Genomic DNA, 22,905 nt, shown 5'->3' with positions numbered 1-22,905 from the left:
TGGCCTGCGATAAGAGCCACCGATTTGCTCTCGAGGGCAGTCAAGTCCTCCAGGCATTTCCACAGCGCTAGACCTGGGAGGGTGCGTTGGCCCTGCAGCGGCCGCATCGATCAGCCAGGAAAGCCTAGAGCGTGCCGACCTCCCACACCCTTCAAGCTCCACCAAAGCTGCCGATTCCGGCGTCCTGCGGTTTCCCGATTGTCTGGGACGCCCGGGGGTCGCCTGGGCAAGGAGCTGAGGGACAGCCCTCCTGACACACGGCCCGCAAACCTCCGGGTCTCGGCCTCCAGCGCTGCCCTCCAGCCCTGCCCTCCAGCCCTCCAGGGAGGCTTCTGGCGGCGCGGGCGGAGGCGGAAGCGGAGGCGGGGGCGGGGGCGGCCTGGGGGCGGGGCGGAGCGTGGGAGGAGCTCGGCACCGCCCTCTAGGCGCCCAGCCCGCGGGCTGGTGACGGTGCTGCCGCGCCGCGTCTCCGCCACCCCTGCCGCCTCCGCTGCCTCCGCCGCCCTGCAGGGCCCCCGCTCCCAACGGCGCCGGCCCGCGTCCCACGTCCCGGAGTCCCGGCTGCTGCGAGATGACGCTCAAGTCCGGCGAGGGCGAGGGCGGGGGCGGCATGCGCTCGGCGCTCTCCGATCTCTACCTGGAGCACTTGCTGCAGAAGCGCAGCCGGCCCGAGGTGAGCGGCCCCGTGGGTCCCCAGGGTGGGGGGCCTTAGCGCGAACCCCGGGCCTCGCCCTGTGCCGCGGGGCTCCTCAGCCGCGGCCTCGGCCCCGAGAGGTCTGTCACCGGAGGGCCGCGTTCGGGGGTCGTGGCCCCAGGCGGAAGCCTGGGCGGCCAGCAGGGTGGGGACCCGGCCAGCGCCCCGCTGGGCTCTGCTGGGCCCAGGGCCCGTGAGCTTTGGCCACAGCGTCTCATCCCTGTGGGGATCGGAGAGGCTGTGGCGGGACCCAGCACCGGTCGAGGTCAGGGCAAACTTGCCCGTGGACGGAAGTCAGCAGCGGAAAGACTTGCGGGGACACGTCCTGGAGGAGGTCGGCCTGCTTGTTGTTGCAGTGCTTGTGTCAGTCACCAGCGCGGGCTCACCGCGTCCCCTGGGCTGGGGGCAGATGGGGTGGCCTGTGTGGGTTTACCGGGAGGACAAGGAAAGCACGCGTTTTGGAGGCAGCTCTGGCCTCCAGGTTCCAGGGATGCCTCTAAACAGCCATGAACCTGTCCTTACTCCTTGAGGGGGAGGCTGCGGTTTGCTTTCAGCCCCCTGCCGCCCCAGATTGGAGCGCCCCCCACTTACCCCCGCCAGCTGTCCCCCGCCTCTGGGAGTCATGGAAGTGCTCGGAGTAAAGCGAAGCTGGCGTCAGGGTGGACAGACACCGCTACCGCTACCGAGCAGTACCTGTTGGTTAGAGCACTCAAATGTGAGGCTTGATGATGCTGTTGCAGGAAGATGAAGCAGAGAAGGCCTTACGGGGAAGGTGACTCGAGTGAAACCCTATTATGTTTTTCTCATTTATCGCTCTTTATGTGACGGGAAGAGGAAGAAGCAGAGAATCAGAAAGACGCTCCATGTGACGAAAGTTGCAACCTAGTTCCCTAATCCAGGGGCTTGATTTCCTCTCCCCCACACCTCTGGCGTCACTTCCCCTCCCCCAGCCCACTTTGGAACTAGCTCATTTCATCTTGCCTTCCTATGCGCCACACTCGGCGTCCTTTTTTAGCAACACGGAAAGATTGGAGCAATTCCCTGCTTAAGAGGAAAAGATCTCCATATTAGTGAAATGTCAGCTGATTTCAGTCTTCCTGGCTGGCAACATCTCAGGACGACTTTGATTGTCACAACTGGGTGGGGCTAGTTTTCACGGCAAAGAATTATCAGGCTCAAAATGTCAGTATCACTGAGGGAAATATCTGTTCCTGAGTTCATTGTCTTCTCTAGGGAGAACAAATAAGGTAGAAAAAAACCAGAATTATTGAAGCTGAGTGTGGTGCCACATTCTTGTAATCTCAGCTACTCAGGAGGCTGAGGCAGGAGGATCATACATTCCAGACCAGTGTAGGCAACTTAGAGAGACCCTGTCTCAAAATAAAAAATAAAAAAAGGGCTGAGGTTATGGATCGGTGGTACAGCACCCCTGGGTTCATTTTATCTGCAAGGAATACTAATTCTTTCTAGCTTGAGGAAAAAAATCATAAAGGTCTTGGAAATGGAGGACAGAAAAGGAGGAAAACAGACTTGAGACCATACCACAAACTGGGAAAATTGGGAAGAGGAATAAATAATTTTTAAATTGTACCTTACTTTCTAAGATACATTATGTAAAAAAGAAAAACCTTGAATGGAAATAGCCCATCCTCATATGAAACAACCAGACTAGGCACAGTGGTGTGTGCCTATAATCCCAGTGCTCTGGGAGGCAGAGGCAGGAGGGTCACAAGTTCAAACCAGCCTGTGCAACTTAACCAGATAAATAAATAATAATAAAGACGGGTGATGTAGCTCAGTGCAGAGGTCTCAGTCAGAAAAAAAATTCTTTCTCAGACAAAGTAATAAGTAATTGGCAGCACAGGCTTGGCTTCCTGCGCACATAGAACATGTCGTATTCCGCAGTCACCTACTGGGTCTTTGCCACTTGAGGCAGAGCTGGGCGCCCTTCACTGCTTCACAGCACTCTACACCTTCTTGGGAGGAAACATCTGCAGCAGGGTTCAAAGGGCAGAGGCAGTTGCTCAAAGGAAGTTGGAATAAAAAAACAACATGAAAAACAAACTTGGCCTCGGGCGGGGGTAGAATGAGCAAATAAGGTTGGATTTCTCACACAAACACTGGGCTTCAGAGCAGGTGACGGTGAGCCACTGAACAGAGGAGAGAGCAAATATTTGTTCAGCCTACTGTTGGGCTCTCTGCCAACCCCTTCCACAGGGAAACTTAGAAGGCTCAAGCCTAGAAGCCAAGCAGACCCCCAGACGGCAGATCCTGAGGGCAGCCCACAACACCTGCCAGCCTTGTGCAGCGCCCTGGCCCGGCAACACACAGGTGCCCGCTCCTTGCGTGGGCCAGATCCTGTTCAGTCTGGGACACACACAAGGAAACTATGAGAAGCCCGGGAGGCTCCGAGGAATTAGCAGCACTGTGTGACCACAGCTGATAACAGCTGGGCGAGAGGAGGGCCTGGATTTAATGAGCGACACTGTTACACACAGTCGCGGCCCTGGTTTGATGGGATCTGAACGTGCAGGCCTGTGTTCTCCTCTGAAGAATGGCGCTACTTGGGTTTCCTGTTTTTCTTCAGAAGGAGAGACCTTTGCAGGCATGTGGAGTACACTGGTAGATAAAGCACACTGGAAAAGGATCTTTAGACACTTGGTCTTTGGACTGATGGATGTGCTCTCAGGTGGATTTAGTGCCTGGGAAACAGCGCCTAGTTAAAGTATGATTTTCAGATAGTGCCTGCCAGAAAGTCCTGGGTCTCGGGCCCTCCTCTCGCCCAGCTGTTATCAGCTGTGGTCACACAGTGCTGACTGCTAATTCCTCAGAGCCTCCCGGGCTTCTCATAGTTTCCTTGTGTGTGTCCCAGACTGGACAGGATCTGGCCCACGCAAGGAGCGGGCACCTGTGTGTCCCAGGGCCGGGGTGCTGCACGACAAGGCGGGCAGGTGTTGTTTTTAGTCTTTGCACTGAGCTACATCCTCACCCCCACCCCTTTTAATTTTTTTTATTTCTTTGAGGCAGAGTCGTGCTACGTAGCCCAGGCTGGCCTCGAACTCGCAGTGCTCCTCCTCCTGCCGCAGCCTCCCGAGTGCTGGGATCACAGGCAGCACCACCACAGCCAGCCAAAATCAAATTCTTATCTCCACTTTTTGATTGATATTTGGAGGTTTACAAACCTGTCTGAGCTGAAAGGACTAGTAAGTCACAAGTACAGACTTCAGAGTTTGTGAGGGTTCAAAGAGAACATGATATAGCATATATAAATAGAACAGATTTGTGGCCATTGGTTTGCACTTCTGTTTTGCTGGTTATTCTTGGAACTGTATATGTTTATTCCTTGATTTCCTGTCCAGCCAGTGCTAGTGCCAGTAAAACTTCTTTTTTGATGCCAAGTTTAGTGGCCCTTTCTCTTTATTTCTTTTCTTTATACCTTCAGTCTCTTATCACGTATGTGTCTATCTTAATATCATCACGGTGCTGATGTTTGCAGTCTGTTCTTTACCTATAACTGTTTTAGGATTTCTCAATGAGAGGATTCAAAACAATGAAAATTAGCCGGGCATGGTTGTGCACACCTGTCATCCCAGCACTTGGGAGGTTGAGGCAGGAAGATCGCTGAAAGTTTGAGGCTAACCTGGCTACATCGTGAGTTGAAGGCCAGCCTGAACTGCATAGCAAGAAAGGTCTGCAGAGCCCTGCTCCTGTTTGGAATGGCCTCATGGGCACAGCTCAGGGTGGCCATGCCCCACAGTGCTGGCCAGTGATGCAGGAAGAGGCATCCTTGGGGAGTTTGGGGATGGATGCCATGGCCAGGCCTTTCTTCCCTGTGTCGAAAATGGAGCTGACCCCAAGCTTGCATTCTGCACAGCAGTGCAGTTCTCTGCCCGGTCCCTGTGCACATCCTGGGCTTGAGCTGTCAGCTCTTCGGGATCAGTGTCCGTCCCCTCATCTCTTTCTGCCCAGTTACTTAGGACAAGCCTGTATGTCAGAACGGAAAGCATTGTATTTTGTCAAGCTTTTAGGAATAAGAAGCTTTCTTTTGCCTGATTAGAAATGAATCATTGTGACCTAAATGTGAAGGGGTGCATGAAATTTTGAATACTGAGCATTTTCTTTAGCAGCATTTTTCAGGATTGGCAGATCTGTGCAGCATGTTACTAGCCATGACCTACAGTGGCTGAGTGCTTCTAGGCATTATGCTGAGCACATGTACATCACAACTCTATGCAATCATTCTGTTACTGGCCTCATCTTAGTTGAGGAAATGGAAGCACAAGGTCAGGATTCTTGCCCCAGAGTTAACCAGCTATTAGTAAAGAGCCAGTATCTAACTCAAACAGTATATATATTTCTGTTAAGGGGCACGCCCCAGATTTCTAACTTGTGCTTTTGTTCTTTATGATTTCTTTCATTAAAGCAGTGCTAGTATCTAGTACATGATTTGAGAGGTTTGATGATACTGCAGCAGCAACTTCCTTCTCGCCTAGTCATGTACCTACTCAACTCATGTCCCTAGAAGCAACCACAACTTCTTAAGTTTCCTTCCAGTAACAGTCTCAAACACGAATATGTTCATTTTCTCACTGTTTATAATGATGCTAGTATACTTGTTCTTGCATTGGTTTTTTTTATGCTCAACAATGTGCCTTCAAGAAGACTTCCGAAACTCCTTGTCACGGCGACATAGTGTCTCCCCGTTGAGTGTTAACTGAATCATTGAATGCTCTATTGTAGAGTACCTAGGAATTATGTGAAGTTCTGTAGTCTAGGTATCTATCCTAGGTCAGTTTTCAAATCACTACCTTATTTTAGACAATATTTTTAAAACTCAGTGTCATCTGACTGGGTGTCATGTGAGTTTTGAGAAGTTCTAGCTGCTAGCCAAGGCAGTGTCTCTTTCTCAGCACCGCCCGCCTCTGGGGTCACGCAGTCAGTAACACTACTTCAAACCTCACTATCTCCTTGCGGGCTCTACCGACCTCCTGGAGAAGATTCAGTGAATTCGAGTCAAGGTGTTCTATGGGTCATGTGTTTGTGTTCTAGACTTCCTCATCTCCCACCTTCCTGTCCACATCTCTCTGGGCTCATAGCTGGGCCTTTGGACCCTTCCCGGAAGTAGATATTCCCACCCAGGGCTTCTTTGCCAAGTGAGAGACGAGGTACACTCCTCACAGATCTGCCTTCTGAGAGGACCGGCCCTCCCCACTGTCCTTGTGGGTCACCCCTGCATGTGACCGGAATGCAGTGGCCATCAGTTTTTAACTTGTGCCCCAATACCAAACTGACCCTAGCTCAGGCCTGTTCCTCCTTCCCCCGGCAGCCACATTGATTTTTATTTAATATTTTACCTGGGATGGGTAGGGAGCATCTGCAGAGGATTCCATGTGGCCTTCCCTGCTGTGAGAACTCTCACCTCAAGCCCTGGTTTCAAGGAGAAGAGAGCGATTGCGCCTGTGGATTTCATGCATGTAGTGCTTTGGGCATTTAAGAACAGCGATGCTATGTGGGGTTGCTGCCAAGAATGCATAGCCTCAGTCTAATGATGGCAAAACAGCAGACAAACACAAATGGAGAAACATGTACAAAACAATAGGTCCGCCCTTCAAAATGTCAAGGCCATGAAAGTCAGAGACTGAGGAACTTTACCAAATTAAGGAAAACTGAAGAGATAAGAAAATCCCATGATCCTAGATTGGATCCTGGCTTGTAGGAGAAGATACAGCTACCAAGGCCATTATTGGGACCCTTGGTGATAATATTATATAAATGATCAATGTTTTCAGTATGGAGAATGTTCCTGTTCCTAGAAAACATACAGAAGCGTTTATGGGTTACTAAGCCAACAGTTCAGAACTCCAGTTTTATAACATTACGAGAAGAGGGCTACAGCGACATTGCAGCGCACCTATTGGCTCATGTGGTAGAGATCTGCGTGATCTCCCCAGTTTACACACCCACCTGCAGGTCTGAGCGCTCCAGCCACCTGCTGCATGCCTTGCCTTCTTACTCTTGATGCCATTTCCAGTGTTTTGCTTGAAAAATTTCAAAGTTACTGAGAAAATGAAAGAATTTTATCATCCATATAGTCATAACTCAGGTTCTACACTTAACATGTTTCTATGTTTGTTTTGTCACCTGTGTGTCCCGAATCATCCATCCTGCTTTTTTGTGGTGCAAAGCATTATTGAACTCAAAGCCTCATGCGTGCTAGGCAAGTGTTCTGCCACTGAGCCACGTCTCCAGCTCTTTCTATTTTTTTTTAAATTTTGAGACAGCATCTTGCTAAATTTTCAGACTAGCCTCAAACTTGCTGCAATCCTCCCGCCTCATCCTTCCAAGTTGCTGGGACTACAGGTGTGTGCTACCACACCTGCTTGTTGTTTGCTTTTTTTTTCAGGGTGGGGGTCGCATTTTAAAATAAGTTGCAGATATTGTAGCACTTAAGAGCCTTGGCATGCATATCATTGGCTAGAGTTCAATATTTGCTTATGGGTTATTTTGAGGTAAAATTTACATGCTGCGAAATGCACAAATATTAAGTGCACAATTGGATGAAATGCATAAATCTGTGTAATTCAACCCCCTGTCATGATACAGAATATTATCAGCATCCCCCAAAGTTCTTCTGCACCCCTTCCCAGCCAGCCCTTCCCACAGCCCATTAGAGGCAACCACTGTTTTAATTTTTTACAATAGTTTCGCTTGTTCTAAAAATCTTATATAAACCCTATCATATGGTATGTACTCTTTTTCATAAGTCTTCTTTCACTGCACATAACTTTTCTGAGATTTACCCATATTGCATATATTGATAGTTCGATCCTTTTCATGCCAAATAGTATTCAGAGCTGGTTTATATAACTGCATTCCACAGTGGCTGTGCCGTTTAACATCCCCACCAGCAGTGAGTGAGAGTCCCAGTACTTGGTATCTTTCTTCTGTCTTGTTCATTTTAGCCATTGTAGTGGGTGTGCCATGGTAGCCTGTTGTGGTTTTAATTTAATTTCTCTTTCCCCGGTCACGGTGATGCTGAAGGTTTTCGAGTTGCAGATTGTGGGTTGACCACGAGCCTTTGCTGCTTGTCTCACGCACTGCTCTCTTGTTTGAGCTCGGCAGGCTGTGTCCAGCCAGCTGAACACTGTGACTGAGGACATGTACGCCAACGGGTCTGCGGCCCCAGGGAGCCCTGCCCAGGCCAAGGGGAAGGAGGTACGGAGAGTGCGGCTCATACAGCTGGAGAAGGTCACGGAGGAGCCCATGGTAATCGCTCGTCATATCGTCCCCCAGCACTTACTCCCTCCCGTGTGTGAGTCTCTGGGCCGCAGGAGTCAATGGAGCAGGCTTCAGCCCCTGTCTCCATCTCTTCTCAGAGCAAGCCCCCTGCCTGCTCTAGCTGAGCACATCCCGGGTATAAATGGGAAGTACGTTGTCCTCAGAAGCTGCCTTAAGCGCTTTTAAAGATAACCTCCAAAAGAGCTTCAACTACAACTTACTGTGCCATTTCTTTGATTTCAGGGAATCACGCTGAAACTGAATGAGAAACAGTCCTGTACCGTGGCCCGGATTCTTCATGGTGGCATGATCCATAGGCAGGGTACGCTGTGGGAGTCCTAGGTTGGCTTTTATTCTGATTAATCATTTACTCCCTGTTCAGTGGTGTGGGACATGAAGGTTATAATCCTCAAAACTGATAGCAGTTTTGTGATTGTGCCAGGAGATTTGTGCGTGTGTGTGTGTTTGTGTGTGTGTGTGTGTGTGTGTGTGTGTCTTAATAAGTGGTTCTGTAGAAAACAGCATGATGCTTTTCTAGTTAATTAATATTTGAAGCATCACTGCATGCCACCCATTGCATTAGACTTTGAGTCTACAGGAGTGAAGGAAACAGATCATCTCTGCTGTACTGGAACAATTTATAACGGAGAAAAGAGATGTTATTGTTGTGTTGCCTTAATGTTAAAGTACCATCAATTTCTAGGTGCATCATTTAGTAAAATCTATTTTAGAGGGTAATGACAGAACAGAGCAATACGGTAAAATATGCCATGCCTGCTGCAGCTGATGGTAGCCAGAGCTTAGCCATCTGATTTGTGCTATTCTCTGAGCCCTGCCTGGAACTTTTCCTAATGTTAGGGGTATGGCCACACTAATGAGTTTTTCCTACATTATTAACTCTCACCCTTTTATGTTGAGAGTTTTTTGGTATCCAACATAACACAAATATCTGTAACCACTCTTTGCATCGAATCCAAACATTGATTAACTTTACCATTTGGGAACATTTTGGAGTTTTAGCTAAACAATAACAAAGGAACATTGAACTTGTTGCTGAATGAGACTACTGAATGCTATACTTTGCTTGTTGTGTCTGAGTCTCCTGGAGTCAGGAGTCCTCCTAGGTTCAGGAATTTGAGGACAAGGTGCTTGCCTTGATACATCCTTTGAGGGATTCAAAAAGATATATATTCCTATCTCATGGTTCAGTGTTTTAAAGCTGGGTATTTCACACAACATATCCTATAACATGTTCTAGATCATATTCCTCTCCTCTGCTATCTTGAGTTACATTGACAGCTTGCTTGAACTTTTATCCTTTTATGCACTAATTTTTTGTTTCCTGGCAGGCTCCCTTCATGTGGGGGATGAGATCCTAGAAATCAATGGCACAAATGTGACTAACCACTCAGTAGACCAGCTGCAGAAGGCTATGGTAGGTTTTCTTTGTGCTAGATGCTAGATGAATGTCTTTACACAGTATCGATGCACTTTGATATCAGTGTACCTCATTTCTCTCCCACAGTATTTATACTTTACTGAGAGGACTGTGATCACTTCTGATATTTATTCTATGTAATAAATGACATTTTTCTGCTTTCATTTTATGAAACTAAAACAGGGCAAATAACCAGGAGCATCAGTCTGGGGTATTGGAAAGAACATTGTACTGGGAACCGGAAGACCTTGGTCTTCAGTGGCAACTCTGAATTCTGGCTTTTCTGGCTGTTTGACTTGAGTGGGTGAATTAATATCTCTAAGTCTTTGTCTTCTCATCTCCAAAGTAAAGACAGCGATCCTTAATTGTGCCTCATGGACCTGTGCTGAAGAGAGAATAGGAGATTATAAATGCACGGTTGAGTGTGCTGTTGGCATCTGCCTGGCACCTCTGTGCTGCACTGTGCAGGGAGTCTCCACCAAGTGCCCTCTTGGCCCTTCCTGATTCTTGCCCAACCTCCTCTACTCAGCCATGGGCTGACTCCATCACTGTGTAAGCTGGGCTCAGTGGGTTCAGCAACAAGTTAGAGAATGAGAGAAGAGATCAGGCTGTTTATATCCCTACTCCTTCCCCACCAGACCAATTTGGTGAAGACCAGACCCTCTCCTGTAAGCACAGTGTTCACATACCCTTGCTTGAGGATGCCCACGTGTATGTGAATGTTCGTCCGTTAAACTCTCCCCCACCCTTCCTGCAGTCCTGGAGATTGAACCCAGGTTCACTCTTAACACTGAGCTTCATTCCTGGTGGTTTGTTGTTTGTTTCTTTGCCAGAACTGGGGATTGAACCCATGGTGTTTGCACTAAGCTACATCCCCAGCCCTTTTTGAATTTTTATTTCTAGGGAGGGTGATGCTGAGTCGCTAAGCTGCCAGACTGAGCTTGAACTTGTGACCATCTTCCCTCAGCCTCCCAAGGTGCTGGGATTGCGGGCATGAGCCACCACTCCCACGTGGTTATTTTTTCTTTTGAGACAGAGTCTGGCTAAGTTTCCCAGGCTGGCCTTGAACTTGGAATTCTCCTACCCCAGCCTTCTGAGTACCTAGGGTGACAGACATGTGTCACATATTTCTTGCTGGGATCCTGAGTAATACAGTAATTAGTACCAGGAGTGACCTCAGCAAACAGAGCCTCAGGTGGGGTTCTAACATTGAACACATGAAAATAACCTTGCTGAAGGACATGGTATACTAGTAAAAAATTAATAATTGTAAAGAGTTTCTAAACTTTATTATAAAAATACAAGCAACCCAATAGAAAAGTGGACAAAAGAAATAAGAAAAAGCAGATGGCCAGTAAGCTTTTGAAAAGATGCTTGTTCATTGCAGCATTACTCACAGTAGCTAGGGCATAGAATCAATGTTCAAAGAAGAGGAATGTGGTGCACACACAGCGGAATACTCTGTAGCTTTAAAAAAGAAGAAAGTCCCTGCATTTACTGTTGGGGACCAAGCTACGTGACTTAGATCCTGCAGTCTTGAGGTTGGTATAACTTGCATTAGGAATAGGGAAATATATGGAACGCTGGCATGTTTCCTGGCTATGTGGGGAAAGCTCCTAATCACAAAGCTCCTAAGGCAAGATAGCATCTGCTGAGGGCAGTACAAAAAAAAAATGCAGGCATCCAGGTATGGGGAAGAACCTTAACTCATTCCCTGTGAGATGCTAAACTTGTTCCCTATTTCACTGCCCTAATCTTACTGCAGTCCCTATTCCTGGAAAAGTATACTACTCCTCCACTGAGCTTCTTGCTGAAGAATAAAAGTGTGTTCACTGCGGAGTTTGTGGAGCCTGTCCACTAGAGGCAGATTCCTCCCAATCTCCCTTGTACCTTGAATATTGTCTCTCTTTTATTCCCTGTCCTCCCCCTTACAGGTATCTGAGGGTCTGATCAGCCCCCAGCAATTTGCCACAATGCAGATGAGCCAGGAGGATGTTATGTGAACTAAGTCAAGCACAGAAAGATAAATACCATATGAACTCATTTGTATGTGTGATCTAAAATGTCAGCGTTGTAGAAGTAAACAGTAGAATACTGCTTATCAGAAGCTGGATTTGGAGCAGGGTAACAGGAGATGTTGGTCAAAGTATTCAACATAGTGATTATATTTAATAACAATGAATTGTACTCCTGAAACTTGCTTGAGAGTAGATTTCAAGTGTTCTCACCACAAAAAAGATAACTATGTGAGGTAATGCATGTGTTAATTAGCTCTATTCAGTTCTTTCATAATGTACACATATTTTCTTTTGTTTTTTTTATTTTTTTGAGACAGGGTTTTGCTATGTAGTGCAGGCTGGCCTTGAACTATGTAGCCCAGGAACTCATGGTGATCCTCCTGCCTCAGCCTCCTGAGTGCTGGGATTACAGGCATGTGCCACCATGCCTGGGTTGTACAGATATTTCAAAACAACACATTGCATATCAGTATGAAAAATATATATAATTTTATTTCTCAAATTGAAAGTGAAGGAGAGAGGATCACTTTTATGGTAACAAAATTATAAAATAAAAAAAGCCATGAAATATGTACCATCCATCAGATTGACAAAAATTTAAAAAGAATGTTGCTGGGAATGGTGGCTCATGCCTGTAACCCCAGCATTCAGGAGGCTGAGGGGGAAGATTGTAAGTTCAAAGCATCGTGAGACCCTGTTTAAAAGAAAAAAAATAACAAAGGAATGTTAATATGTAGTTCTGGCAAGAATTTAGAGGAAAAGGGCTCTCCTCCACTCCTGGTGGGAGTGAAATTGTTATAATCTTTGGGGGAAAATAATCAGAGGATAATTAAAACTCAAAATGTTCCTACCACTTGATTCTGCATTGCCACAGTGAGATTCGATTCTATAAAAATCAAAATGTACTATCTAAGGATATATGTTCAAAGATGTCTGTTGCAGCAGGTGTGACTGTGTGTGCCAGGGCTCATTTTAAGAACTTCTGAGTACCTTTTGGGGGTCATGAGTGGAAGAAGGCAGCCTCGTGCAGTGGTGCAGGCCTGTTATCCCAGCACTCTGGAGGCTGAGGCAGGAGAATCGCTGAGGCCAGCCTGGGCTACATAGTGAGACCCTCTCTCAAAATAATCCCCATAACAACAACAACAACAAAAATGAGTGGGAGGATGAAGGCATTAGCTTTTTCTTTACTATTCTTTGTATGTTTTCATATTGTGACTCTGGTTTATGGGGCACATGACCCTTGTGTTTTAGGAGGAACTTCCCTACAAGTCTCCAAGTGCAGGATAAAGATAGCTGCTGAGGGGAGAACCTGGGACTTTGATGGGGGGAAATGACTTCACAGAAATGAAAATCATTCAGGTTAGTTTCCCTTATAATTTTATTTCTTCTTTTCTTTTTAATAGAAAGAAACCAAAGGAATGATCTCATTAAAAGTGATTCCCAACCAGCAAAGTCGTCTTCCTGCACTACAGGTAGGTGGCGCCATTCTCTGAGATTTGATTATGCATAATACGATTCTGCCTTTAAGTTCTAAATATCTCACAAGTGTGGAGCTGCGTGGCTCAGGGTCCCATTAGACTTGAGCTGCTTCTCTCTGAACTATAGCAAAGGGCCTCACCTCCCCCGAAGACTGGAGGGTCAGCCAGGCAGTGGTGTGCGGGTGGTCCTAGAGGTGGTCAGATGGTAAAGAAACAATACAGCTCTAAAGTCAAGGAGATGTTCTCTTCTTTAAAAATTCATTGGAGGGGCTGAGAATTTAGCTCAGTGGTTTCCCTGCCTGCCGCACAAGCACAAGGTCCCGAGTTCGATCCCCAGTACCAAAAAAAAAAAAATTTTAATGTTGAATGGGCTTTGAATTATCAAATATTTTTTCTTCATCTAGTGAGAAGAACATATGATTTTCTCCTTTGTGTTGCTGAACTACATCCTGTATGATTGTGATTGCCCTTTTTGTACATTGCTATATTTGATTTGCTAATGTTTTGCTTCAGATGTTTGTCTCTGTTGCTGAGAAAGAGTATAAGATTCTTGTCACATTTTGGTATCTTATGCTAGATTTATAAAATGAGTTGGGAAGTGCTGTCATTTTCTGTAATTTGTATTTCTATGAAATTACTCTTATTTCTTCAAATAATGTTTCAAAAATTTACCAACAAAGCCATTGGTTCCCCCTTCCCTTCCCCTCTACTCTCTTCCTCTTCCTCCTCTCCCTGCTCTTCCTTCCCGCCCCCGCCCCCCGTTGGAAGCAGTGGAATAGAATTTTCATAATTCTTTTTGATAGATATATAAGATATGAGCAAAATATACAGTGAATATTTAAATTTTAAAATGTGTTACAGTAAAAGACACATTGTCGTGAATCCCCCTTAAAATCCTCCCTCAGTTTAAAAATACACACCTTCTCATTCTTGCCACTATCTGAAGCAGTTCTGGAAGTCCTCTTTCTTGAGCGTCTTCATAAGGTGTGACCCAAATACAGGAAATGCTGCTGCCAAATGCCATCCAACAGAAAGGCAGCTCATAAAGCCCTTACAGCGTGTCCTCATCCACTTTAGTCACCAGATCTGACATGGTACGACTTCTGGCTCTTCCCCAAAGTCCAAATGACCATGAACGGTCAACATTTTGAACTGATTCAGGACATTGAGGCAGCCACCATAATACAATTAAAGACCCTTAATTTTACTGGTAAATTGCCTTCTCTGTTTTGTTAACATCATTAATCTTTTCAAAGAATCAAGTTTGCCTTTATCTTCTCAGTGCTATTTTCTTCTCCATTTCTTTCTTTGGGTTGGATTTGACCCTCTAATCTGACTATCACAGCTAATCAGTATTAAATTCTGGGTGAGCAGGCGGCACAGTGGGGCAGAGGAGATCCAGCCAGCCCCGGCATCTTAACACAGATGGCGGGGGCCGTGCTGGTATAGTTTCTTCCTGTCTTTTTTCTATGCGTAAATCAATACTTATTTTTTATTCTGAGCATACTAGGTATTGTTTTTGTTTAATGACATTCTCATTTTAACATCATAGCAGCAACACTTTCCAAGGGCATTAAACATTCTTCCATAAATTGCTGTTCATGATTTCATGGTAACATATTCAGTAGATGACCATATTTAACCAGTTCCCAATTCTTGGTAAATTAGGTCGTGTCCGTTACCTCATTCTTGTATGCAGGGCTTAAACAGTGCTGTGATGGGCACGCTCATCCATATTTCGCTGCTGACACTTCTGCAAAAAGGGGGAATGTAGGGGCATCAACATGTGAAGACTTAGGGCACATTCATGTTTAGACTGTCATCTAGAAAAGGTCTACCAAGTTTATTTAACAAATTGGTCAAGAGATCATACACATTTCAAGTAGTAGCTGCTCTGTACTCTGAGACACACAACTCAGATGCAGCAGTTGAAAACATGTTGATCAGAAAGGCATCTCACTGCCTTCTTGTTCCAGGGATCAGTTCTGACCTTGTGCAGATACAGCGCTAGCCACTTTTACTCACTCCGCACTGCAGTTTCCCTCTCTTGCTGTTCCCCCCCACCACTCCTGCCTCCCCAGTGTTCATCCCCTATGAACTTAGAGCAGCAGCACTTTCTCTGTCTGCACTCTGAGGCTGGTCGTTCTCTCGAAGCTGCTGCCTACAGTTTCCTTTGCCTTCTTTTTCAGATGTTCATGAGAGCACAGTTTGACTACGATCCCCAAAAGGACAGTCTGATCCCTTGCAAGGAGGCGGGACTAAAGTTTGTTACTGGGGACATTATCCAGATCATCAACAAGGATGACAGCAACTGGTGGCAGGGGTGGGTGGAAGGCTCCTCCAAGGAGTCCGCAGGACTGATCCCTTCCCCCGAGCTGCAGGAATGGTGAGCTGCCTCCGTGCAGATGGACTCTGCAGATCGACATCGCTTAGCTTCATGACTCTGGTTTCTTGCATGTCGTTGCCATCTGTCCTAGGCAGCCTCCTGGCTCCCCTGGCATAATGGGCAAGGGAGGGCCCACAGCGAGATGAGAAGCTTCACTGATGCCTTTTGGCTTCTCAGACACTTCCCCTGCGGTTTTTTACGAAGCCCTCCCTGATCTTCTGCCTCCCGTCTTCCACTCTGTGCTGTTTCAGGGAAGACTCACGAGTCCTGCAGGAAGTAGTCACATTTGATGAATGTGTCTTTTATACAGATTCCCGGCCCATGGAAGAAATGCTTCCTGTCCCCAAGTCAGATTGCTCACTTAGTGCTAGGTTATAGCACACGGCCATGGGAGTGGCAGAAAGATCCGAATTCACCACTAGCCCTCTCTCTGCCTCTGCAACATAAGCCCAGCATAGAGATCACAGCCTCAAGGGTGTTCTTTCATATACCAGCCTTGCTCTTTGAAACCAGAGTTCTGGTTGATCTCATCTCTAGGAATGATGCAGTGGAAGGGAAATTATAAACATGGAACCGAACCACAGGATGTGCCTTGTAGAAATAAACTTAGCATTAGAGCAACAGAAAAAAATACAGCGCAGACTCCGGGTGATACTGGTCAAAGCCTTGAGCACACTGACTGTGGCCTCCAGGTCATTTTCCAAGCTAACACCTTGCAAAGAACCTTGCAAGGTCAGGAGCAGCAGATGCCTGGTAAAGACCCAGGAAAACATCAGATGAAACTGTGGGCCACAGCTCATTAATGAGGCAGGAAATCAATTTGGTGGACTGCAACAACTATTTATTTTTTAAAATGACATTGAATAGAAATATTAGTCTATGTTACTCATAGTAATAGAAGGTGTTGCTTCACGAAGCTGTTGTCCTAGTTGTATGTGTGCATGTCTGTGTTTAGATGCCTCCGTTAGGGTAGAGGATTGGAATGGACAGTATATTTCCGGTCGTGGTTTGGCTGCCAGATCCAAGAATGGTCAGGCTGCACTGAGGGCAGGACACGGTCGAGGTGTTTCCTCCTGGAAGAACGTCCACTGCGGGGTCCTTGGATGCCCACGCAAAACTCTCCAAGGAGGAGAGGGAGTGCTGTGGGCGAGTCCTGGAGCCACCGTGTGAGAAGTGTCTGGTCTGGTACAGAGTGAGGGGCGTGAGTCGGCCTGAAATCTGAGTGTAGGAAGGAAAGGCCTATTCCACACTCTTCCAGGACAGTTGAATGAACCTGTGGCGTTTACACTTTGGTCATCTGTTCCCGCCAGGCGAGTGGCGAGTGTGGCTCAGTCTGCTCCGAGTGAAGCCCCGAGCTGCAGTCCGTTTGGGAAGAAGAAGAAGTACAAAGACAAGTACCTGGCCAAGCACAGCTCAAGTAAGCTTTCTGAGCTCCCTCTCCTGGCCCCAGCCCGGCACCTGGGCTCTTCCTCTTCCGACAGCACAGGGGAGGAGTGGGCAGAGCACAGGCCCTCCAAAAGCAGCCAGTGTTCTGGCTTTTTCACCAGTGCAGTTAGGGCTCCAGTGGCATAGGTAGAAAGGAGGGTAACCGGGCAGCCCATGCTTTTCCTCAGAGTGACAGCCCCTCAGCGTCACCTGGCCACGTGCAGCCGCAGAGAGAAGACTGCTCTCTTAAGAACTCATTTTGGCTGTTTTTTTTTTTCAACCTCCCATACCTGGAAACATGGCAGTGATCTTTCGGTACCCATAGGGAATTCATTCTAGCGTCCCTGGGTCTACCTAAATCCCCAGATTTCTAAGCCTCTTATTTAAAATGCTGTAAATGCTAAGTGGTTGTTGAACTCGATTGTTTAGGGAGGAATTACAAGAACAAAATGTATGTACGTATTCAGTACAGACCCACTTTTTTCAAATAGTTTGAAGCCATCACTGGTGGAATCCGAGGTTGCAGAACCATGGATATGGACGGCTAACTGTATATTAAAATTATAAGTGGGCTCAAGCGGGTTGCTGATAACAAGTGAACAGTAGTCTGCCATTCAGCTACCATTTATTAAATGCTTCTGCTTTGCTGAGAGCATCCTGGACCGAAAGACCATGAGCAAATTATAGAACCCAAAGTTGTCAGGCATGTCAAAACCTACACAGGAGTAGCTGTGGCCTGGGAGGTGAAGGGCAGTGAGTTGGATGGATGGTGTCCCCAGGGTAAGGCAGTGCAGAGTTCCAAGTGCCCGTGAGACAGCCAAGCTGCATACCCTGGGGAGCTGGATCCAAGGGGAGCGTCTAGGTTGGCAACAGGAATCACCAGGTTACTGAAAGTAGGGAGAAGGGAGAAGTATGGCAGACCAGAAAGGTCAGCTGAGAGACAGAGGACAAAGGATGAGTGCGCAGAGTCCAAAACATTAGGACAAATCAAAGTCCAAAGAGCTGGCTGACAGAGTCATGGCAAGGGCTCACATGGCGGTTGTTGAGGAAACCAGATCAAGGCCCAAAGGAGCATGCCAATGTGTTTCAGTTTCCTCGGGCAGATTTAGTTGACTCTGACATCTTGTTCCTCCCAGTTCAGCGTTGCCACCTGTGGTTGTCCCGGACAGCAGCCCACCGAGTCTGATTAGGCATAGCCACCTTTGTTCCCCAGTGAGATGAATTCAGTTCCGATTCCCCACTGTTTGCACAGTGAGACACGGGGTTGGGTGCAGCTTAGGATCCCACTGCCTTGATCCCAGCCCCTTTGCTTGGTCTCTCACCCGGTAGCCAAGGGTCAGCCTTTCAAAATCGAAATGGGATCACACCAGCCCCTTCCTCAAAACTCCCTTCTCACTCGAAAAACAAACACAATCGGAAGTCATTGTCCCCACCACCCTCCCTGGCCTCAGCTCCAACCTCCCCCTCCCTGCATGGCGGGGTGTCAGCTCCTTAACCTTGGCCAGCTCTTCCCACCCAGGCTCTGGGAATGAATGTGTTGCCTCATTTTCTTTGTCTCTAGTTTTTGACCAGTTGGATGTTGTTTCGTATGAGGAAGTTGTTCGGCTCCCTGCGTTCAAGAGGAAGACCTTGGTGCTGATTGGTATCTTCCCACTGCCTCCTGCTGCTTTGCTACTTCCAGGGCACATTTCTGTCCTTGCTTCCCACCTACATTCTGCACTCACCCCCAAAAGGCAGCAAGGGGAAATGGAGTTCTTCGCATAGGGCAGATATGAAGAACTTTCCACCTGGGTCCACCTCACATGTTCAACAAAACCTTACAAAGTTTTTGGAGTTTGGCTGGATTTGGTCCTAACTCTGTTTGTGAGCCGGTGATAAGGTTTTCGGTTTGCATGATGTCACAGCTTCGATAGCCTAGCGAGGGCTCCCAAATGGCTCTGACCCAGAGCGGAATGAGTCCTTGCTCCCAACCCAGGTCCTTAGAGTCAAAACATTGGTTGGTTAGAGGATCTGTTAGGGTTTGAGGGAAATTCCCATCAAAAACATTGACTTAAATTTCATTCCATTAATTTCGGAAACTCAGAAAAGTGAATATACTTACAAAATAAACAGAAAACCCACATTTGCAGGTTCTTTTATGGAAATGACAGTTATATGCTGGCTCCGGACCCTTAACCCTCAGAAAAAGCCTCCTCCTACCCCAAATGGATAAAGAGGGCCTGAAGCCACTGGTGGTCCCCAATTTCCGGCAGCTCAAAGGCAACACCGGCTTGTTTGCGGCTGTCCCCTCCCCATTTCTGTCCCCACCTTTGTCTTTGGGGTTAGTGAGCAAGTTTCCTTTCCTCCCCACACAGGGGCCAGCGGGGTGGGGCGCAGCCACATTAAGAATGCCCTGCTCAGCCAGAATCCGGAGAAGTTCGTGTACCCTCCCCCATGTAAGTAGCCCTTGGAGGGGAAGAGGGAGCCTGCAGGATGGAGCGTCTGCATCGCAGGTTGCTATCCACTCTCTGCCTGAGATGCCATATAGTCTTTCTTTGCAGTCTTATTTTTAAATGTTGGATTGCAAAAACTAAAAATTTGGAAATAAAAGTTTATACCCACCATTGCTCCAATTACCAAGATAACTTGTCATATTCTCTTCTATATACCAGTAACCGAAGCTGTAGTAAATATATTTTTTACTGTGCTTTTAAAAATTATTAAGAATTTATTAGTTGGGTGTGGTGGCACAGACCTGTAATCGCAGCTACTTAGGAGGCTGAGGCAGGAGGGCTGCAAGTTTGGTGTCAGCCCCTATTCAAAATAAAAAGGGCTGGGGATGTAACTCAGTGGTACAGCACTTGCCTAGCATGTTAAAGGCTCTCAATTCAATCCTCAGAACTATATAAAAAAAGAAAATGTATACGTACTATATTTTTAATTTACTTTATAAACTTTCTCATAGTCCTCTACTGTCTGCCTATATTGCTTTGAGAACTATTTTATTTGGATATTGGATGTGTGGTAATTTCCTTAACTGTCTCATTATTGTTTGACGTTTCGGCTGCTCTCATTCTCATGAAATACCTTCTGAATCAAAGCAGTGCTTAGGAAAGGCCTGAACAGTCATGGTCGCAGCCTTAGATATGGAGAACAATGACTCTTCCACTCCCAGAAGTGAATCTGTGCAGTTGTGTCATAGATATCCCTAGAGTACTGCCAAGTGACATAGAAACCACACTGTGAACCTGCTGGTAGTTGTTTGGCCTTTTTACACATGGATCCCTAACAGTTTTCTGTAGGGACCGAGTGAGGAGTGAGTGGGAAAGTGCCAGGGCTACAGGTCTACATCACCATGCCTGGCTGTTCAGAGATCTGTTTGGTGGTGGGGAGATTGAGACAGGATCAAGCTATGTGGCTCAGGCTGGCCTTGAACTTGCAGGATCCTCCTGCCTCAGCCTGCTGAGTGCTGACACGACAGGCCTGCACCAGTAGGCCCGGGTCACAGCTGTCATTTCTTTCTTTCTTTTTTTTTTTTTTGGTACCGGGGATCAACTTGGGATCTTGTGCTTGTGAGGCAGGCGGCGGCACCGCTGAGCTAAATCCCCGGCCCAGCTGTCATTTCTGAGTCTCGGTATTCCTAGGTTTGGTGGTTGGAGAAATATAACTTCATATAGGGAAAATGGTACACATTTCTTACATTAGGCTTTGCTTCTTGAAAATGAAGTATGTTTGGGGCAGATGGGGGGTTTCTTGGCCTGCACTGCTGTCTCGCATCGCCCTGCAGGACCCCATGGGATGTCACACTGTGCCCCATACAGACGACGTGGGCTGAGCTTATCAGGAATTGGTGTCCCTCTCCACAGACACAACACGGCCACCGAGGAAGAGCGAGGAAGACGGGAAGGAGTACCACTTCATCTCAGCGGAGGAGATGACCCGGAACATCTCTGCCAACGAGTTCTTGGAGTTTGGCAGCTACCAGGGCAACATGTTCGGGACCAAGTTTGAAACCGTGCACCAGATTCATAAGCAGGACAAGATTGCTATCCTCGACATTGAGCCCCAGGTGCAGAGGTGGAGGAAGGCGGGAGTGCTGGTCCAGCATGCGAAGCCAGCTCCTGGGGACCAGTCTTGTGGGAGCTCGGGCTTGCTTCCTGTGTTTAGTGGGGTGAGCCTGACACACGGGCAGGAGGACTGGGAATGATGGAAATAGGAGCAGGATCGGTGAAGCCCGAAGCCACTTACGGGAAGCAATGTATTCTGACACCTATCTCTTTTCTTTCCCTTTCTTCATTCCCGTTTCCTCTTCTAGACCCTGAAGATTGTTCGGACAGCAGAGCTTTCCCCTTTCATTGTGTTCATTGCGCCTACTGACCAGGGTGCACAGGTGAGGGCGCAGCCTGCAGGGTGGTGGGCTTCCTTCGGCTGGGGTGACTGGCCAGACTGCTGCCCCTCCTCCAAGGCCAAGGCCATAAGGGACACGAATTTCATCCACTCAAGAGCTACTAATCCCCTGGCTGCGCTGCCCTGGAGGGGCGTAACTGGGTCCTGGCAGAGGCGGGCAGCTGAGCAAACCCTGCTGTGCTCATGATGTGGCTCAGAGTGCGGACAGCAGTGACACTGACCCCCACTGGGGGTGGGCGGGCTGTGGAGACAGGAGGCCTGTGAGTGCCTGCTTCACTTTGTCCTTTCGCGTGTTTGTCACATTTTTCATTTTCTGCCAGATAGTGGGGAAAATGGCATTTCATACTTTTAGTGTAAGAAACTATCTTTTGATGCCATTAAGAGCCATTGTATTTTCTGTGGATTATCTGGCCATATCCTTAGCTCATTTTTCCATTGGGTTACTGGCCTTTTTTTTTTTTCATCCATTTCTAGAAATTCTTTATTAGGATAATTAGCCCTGTGTGATGTGTTGCAAATACTGTGCCCCCCGTTTTGGCGTGTGTTTAACTAGCAGACATTTTTAGTTTTTTAGTTGAACTGTTTTGTGGCTGGTTGGTCTGAGGCGAGAGGCCCACAATTACAGCTCTCATGGCTGCAGAGCGGCTTTGCCATGAGCAGACAGCACCAGTGAGCTGGTGACGTCCATGCCTGCTGGCTGCTGGTCTCCAACACTCCATGTGTCATGAGTCAGCTTGAGATCCTGAGATTTCCAAGTGTCCCTAACTGATTGCTTGTCAAGCAGCCAGAGTCTGATTCAGAGTATGGGCCTCTGGGCAGGTGATGAGGGGGGCTGGGGTGTAGGTCAGTGCAGAGCACTTGCTTAGCACGTGTGAGGCCCTGGGTTCAACCTACACCACGCCAAGAGAGGAAGTGGGCCATGGGGAGGGGGCCCCACTGGCAGCAATTAGTCTGTTTAAAACCCGGCCTAGGCCTCTCTAGGGTGGGGACACTACACCTGCTTCACCCATGGTTTTTCTCCATTGCAGACGGAAGCCCTACAGCAGCTGCGGAAGGACTCTGAGGCTATCCGCAGCCAGTATGCTCACTACTTTGACCTCTCTCTGGTCAATAACGGTGTTGATGAAACCCTTCAGAAACTACAAGCCGCCTTTGAGCAGGCCTGCAGCTCTCCACAGTGGGTGCCTGTCTCCTGGGTTTACTAAGCTTGCAGCACGGGAAGCTAGTGTCCCTCTCTTCACATTTGAACTCCATGTCCCTTGCTTTAACAAAAAAGGGCTGCTTCAACTAGTTCTGTCAGCTTCCAGCTCTCTGCAACTGTCCCAGATAGGCTGCTAGGACCATCCCTCACTCAGGCTCCCGAAGGCCTGGGTTTCCTTTTCCTGATGATGGGGTCCTACTGATCTGGATCTCAAAAAGCTATCTGGAAATTGGGAATAAGAAGTACTACCAAAATCCAGCTGCTAATCAAAGATGCACAAAAAAAGCAGTGGGTCCTGTCCCCCTGAAGCCTGAGCTTCTCCACCTTCAACTACACCGGGTATCTTTTCATTGGTCTTTGTTTTTTTGGTACCAGGGATCAAACTCGGGTCCTTGCGCTTGCACAACAGGCGGTGAAACCACTGAGCCAAATCTCCGGCCCATTGGTCTTTACTTTGGAGAAAGCATCTTTTGCAACTTTCTAAAATGCCAAATGAAACAGCTGTGCAAGTTACCTGCTCTAGGGAAACCCTCAAAGCAATAAAGATGTGGCTGTGAAAACACCAATGACCTTGTGACTCTGCTTCCATCTGCACCACACA

General features: G+C 47.5%; 1 protein-coding gene across 4 annotated transcripts; it reads left to right on the top strand.

Annotated features, from left to right (window-relative positions):
* The first annotated feature begins 428 nt into the window (after nt 1-428).
* On the top strand, nt 429-22,870 carry Mpp1 (MAGUK p55 scaffold protein 1). Of its 4 annotated transcripts, none has more exons than XM_004875186.3 (12): nt 449-673; nt 7,817-7,960; nt 8,216-8,294; nt 9,322-9,407; nt 12,832-12,900; nt 15,096-15,229; nt 16,603-16,709; nt 18,279-18,359; nt 19,072-19,152; nt 20,563-20,765; nt 21,012-21,086; nt 22,132-22,870. In XM_004875186.3, the coding sequence occupies exons 1-12, from the start codon at nt 572-574 to the stop codon at nt 22,306-22,308; spliced, it is 1,338 nt and encodes a 445-aa protein (XP_004875243.1). In that variant the 5' UTR covers nt 449-571; the 3' UTR covers nt 22,309-22,870. The 4 variants fall into 4 exon arrangements, with proteins under 4 accessions (XP_087060268.1, XP_004875246.1, XP_004875243.1 ...); XM_004875185.4 differs by having other exon boundaries at nt 452-673; nt 15,096-15,292; XM_087204142.1 differs by lacking the exon at nt 19,072-19,152 and having other exon boundaries at nt 429-673.
* The last annotated feature ends 35 nt before the right edge of the window (nt 22,871-22,905 follow it).

The sequence above is a fragment of the Heterocephalus glaber genome, unplaced genomic scaffold (assembly GCF_053883595.1).
Source record: "Heterocephalus glaber isolate CG9 unplaced genomic scaffold, H.glaber_assembly_v1.0 deba00001863, whole genome shotgun sequence".
Lineage (NCBI taxonomy): Eukaryota > Metazoa > Chordata > Mammalia > Rodentia > Bathyergidae > Heterocephalus > Heterocephalus glaber.
This window is presented reverse-complemented; position numbering and strand designations above follow the sequence as displayed.

Excerpts from the sequence above, each read along its gene's own strand:
- Mpp1 (XM_004875185.4), top strand. The coding sequence starts at position 572 with ATGACGCTCAAGTCCGGCGAGGGCGAGGGCGGGGGCGGCATGCGCTCG. Across the intron at positions 7,961-8,215 it reads AGGTCACGGAGGAGCCCATG|GGAATCACGCTGAAACTGAA; the intron begins GTAATCGCTCGT and ends CTTTGATTTCAG. Across the intron at positions 18,360-19,071 it reads GAAGACCTTGGTGCTGATTG|GGGCCAGCGGGGTGGGGCGC; the intron begins GTATCTTCCCAC and ends CTCCCCACACAG.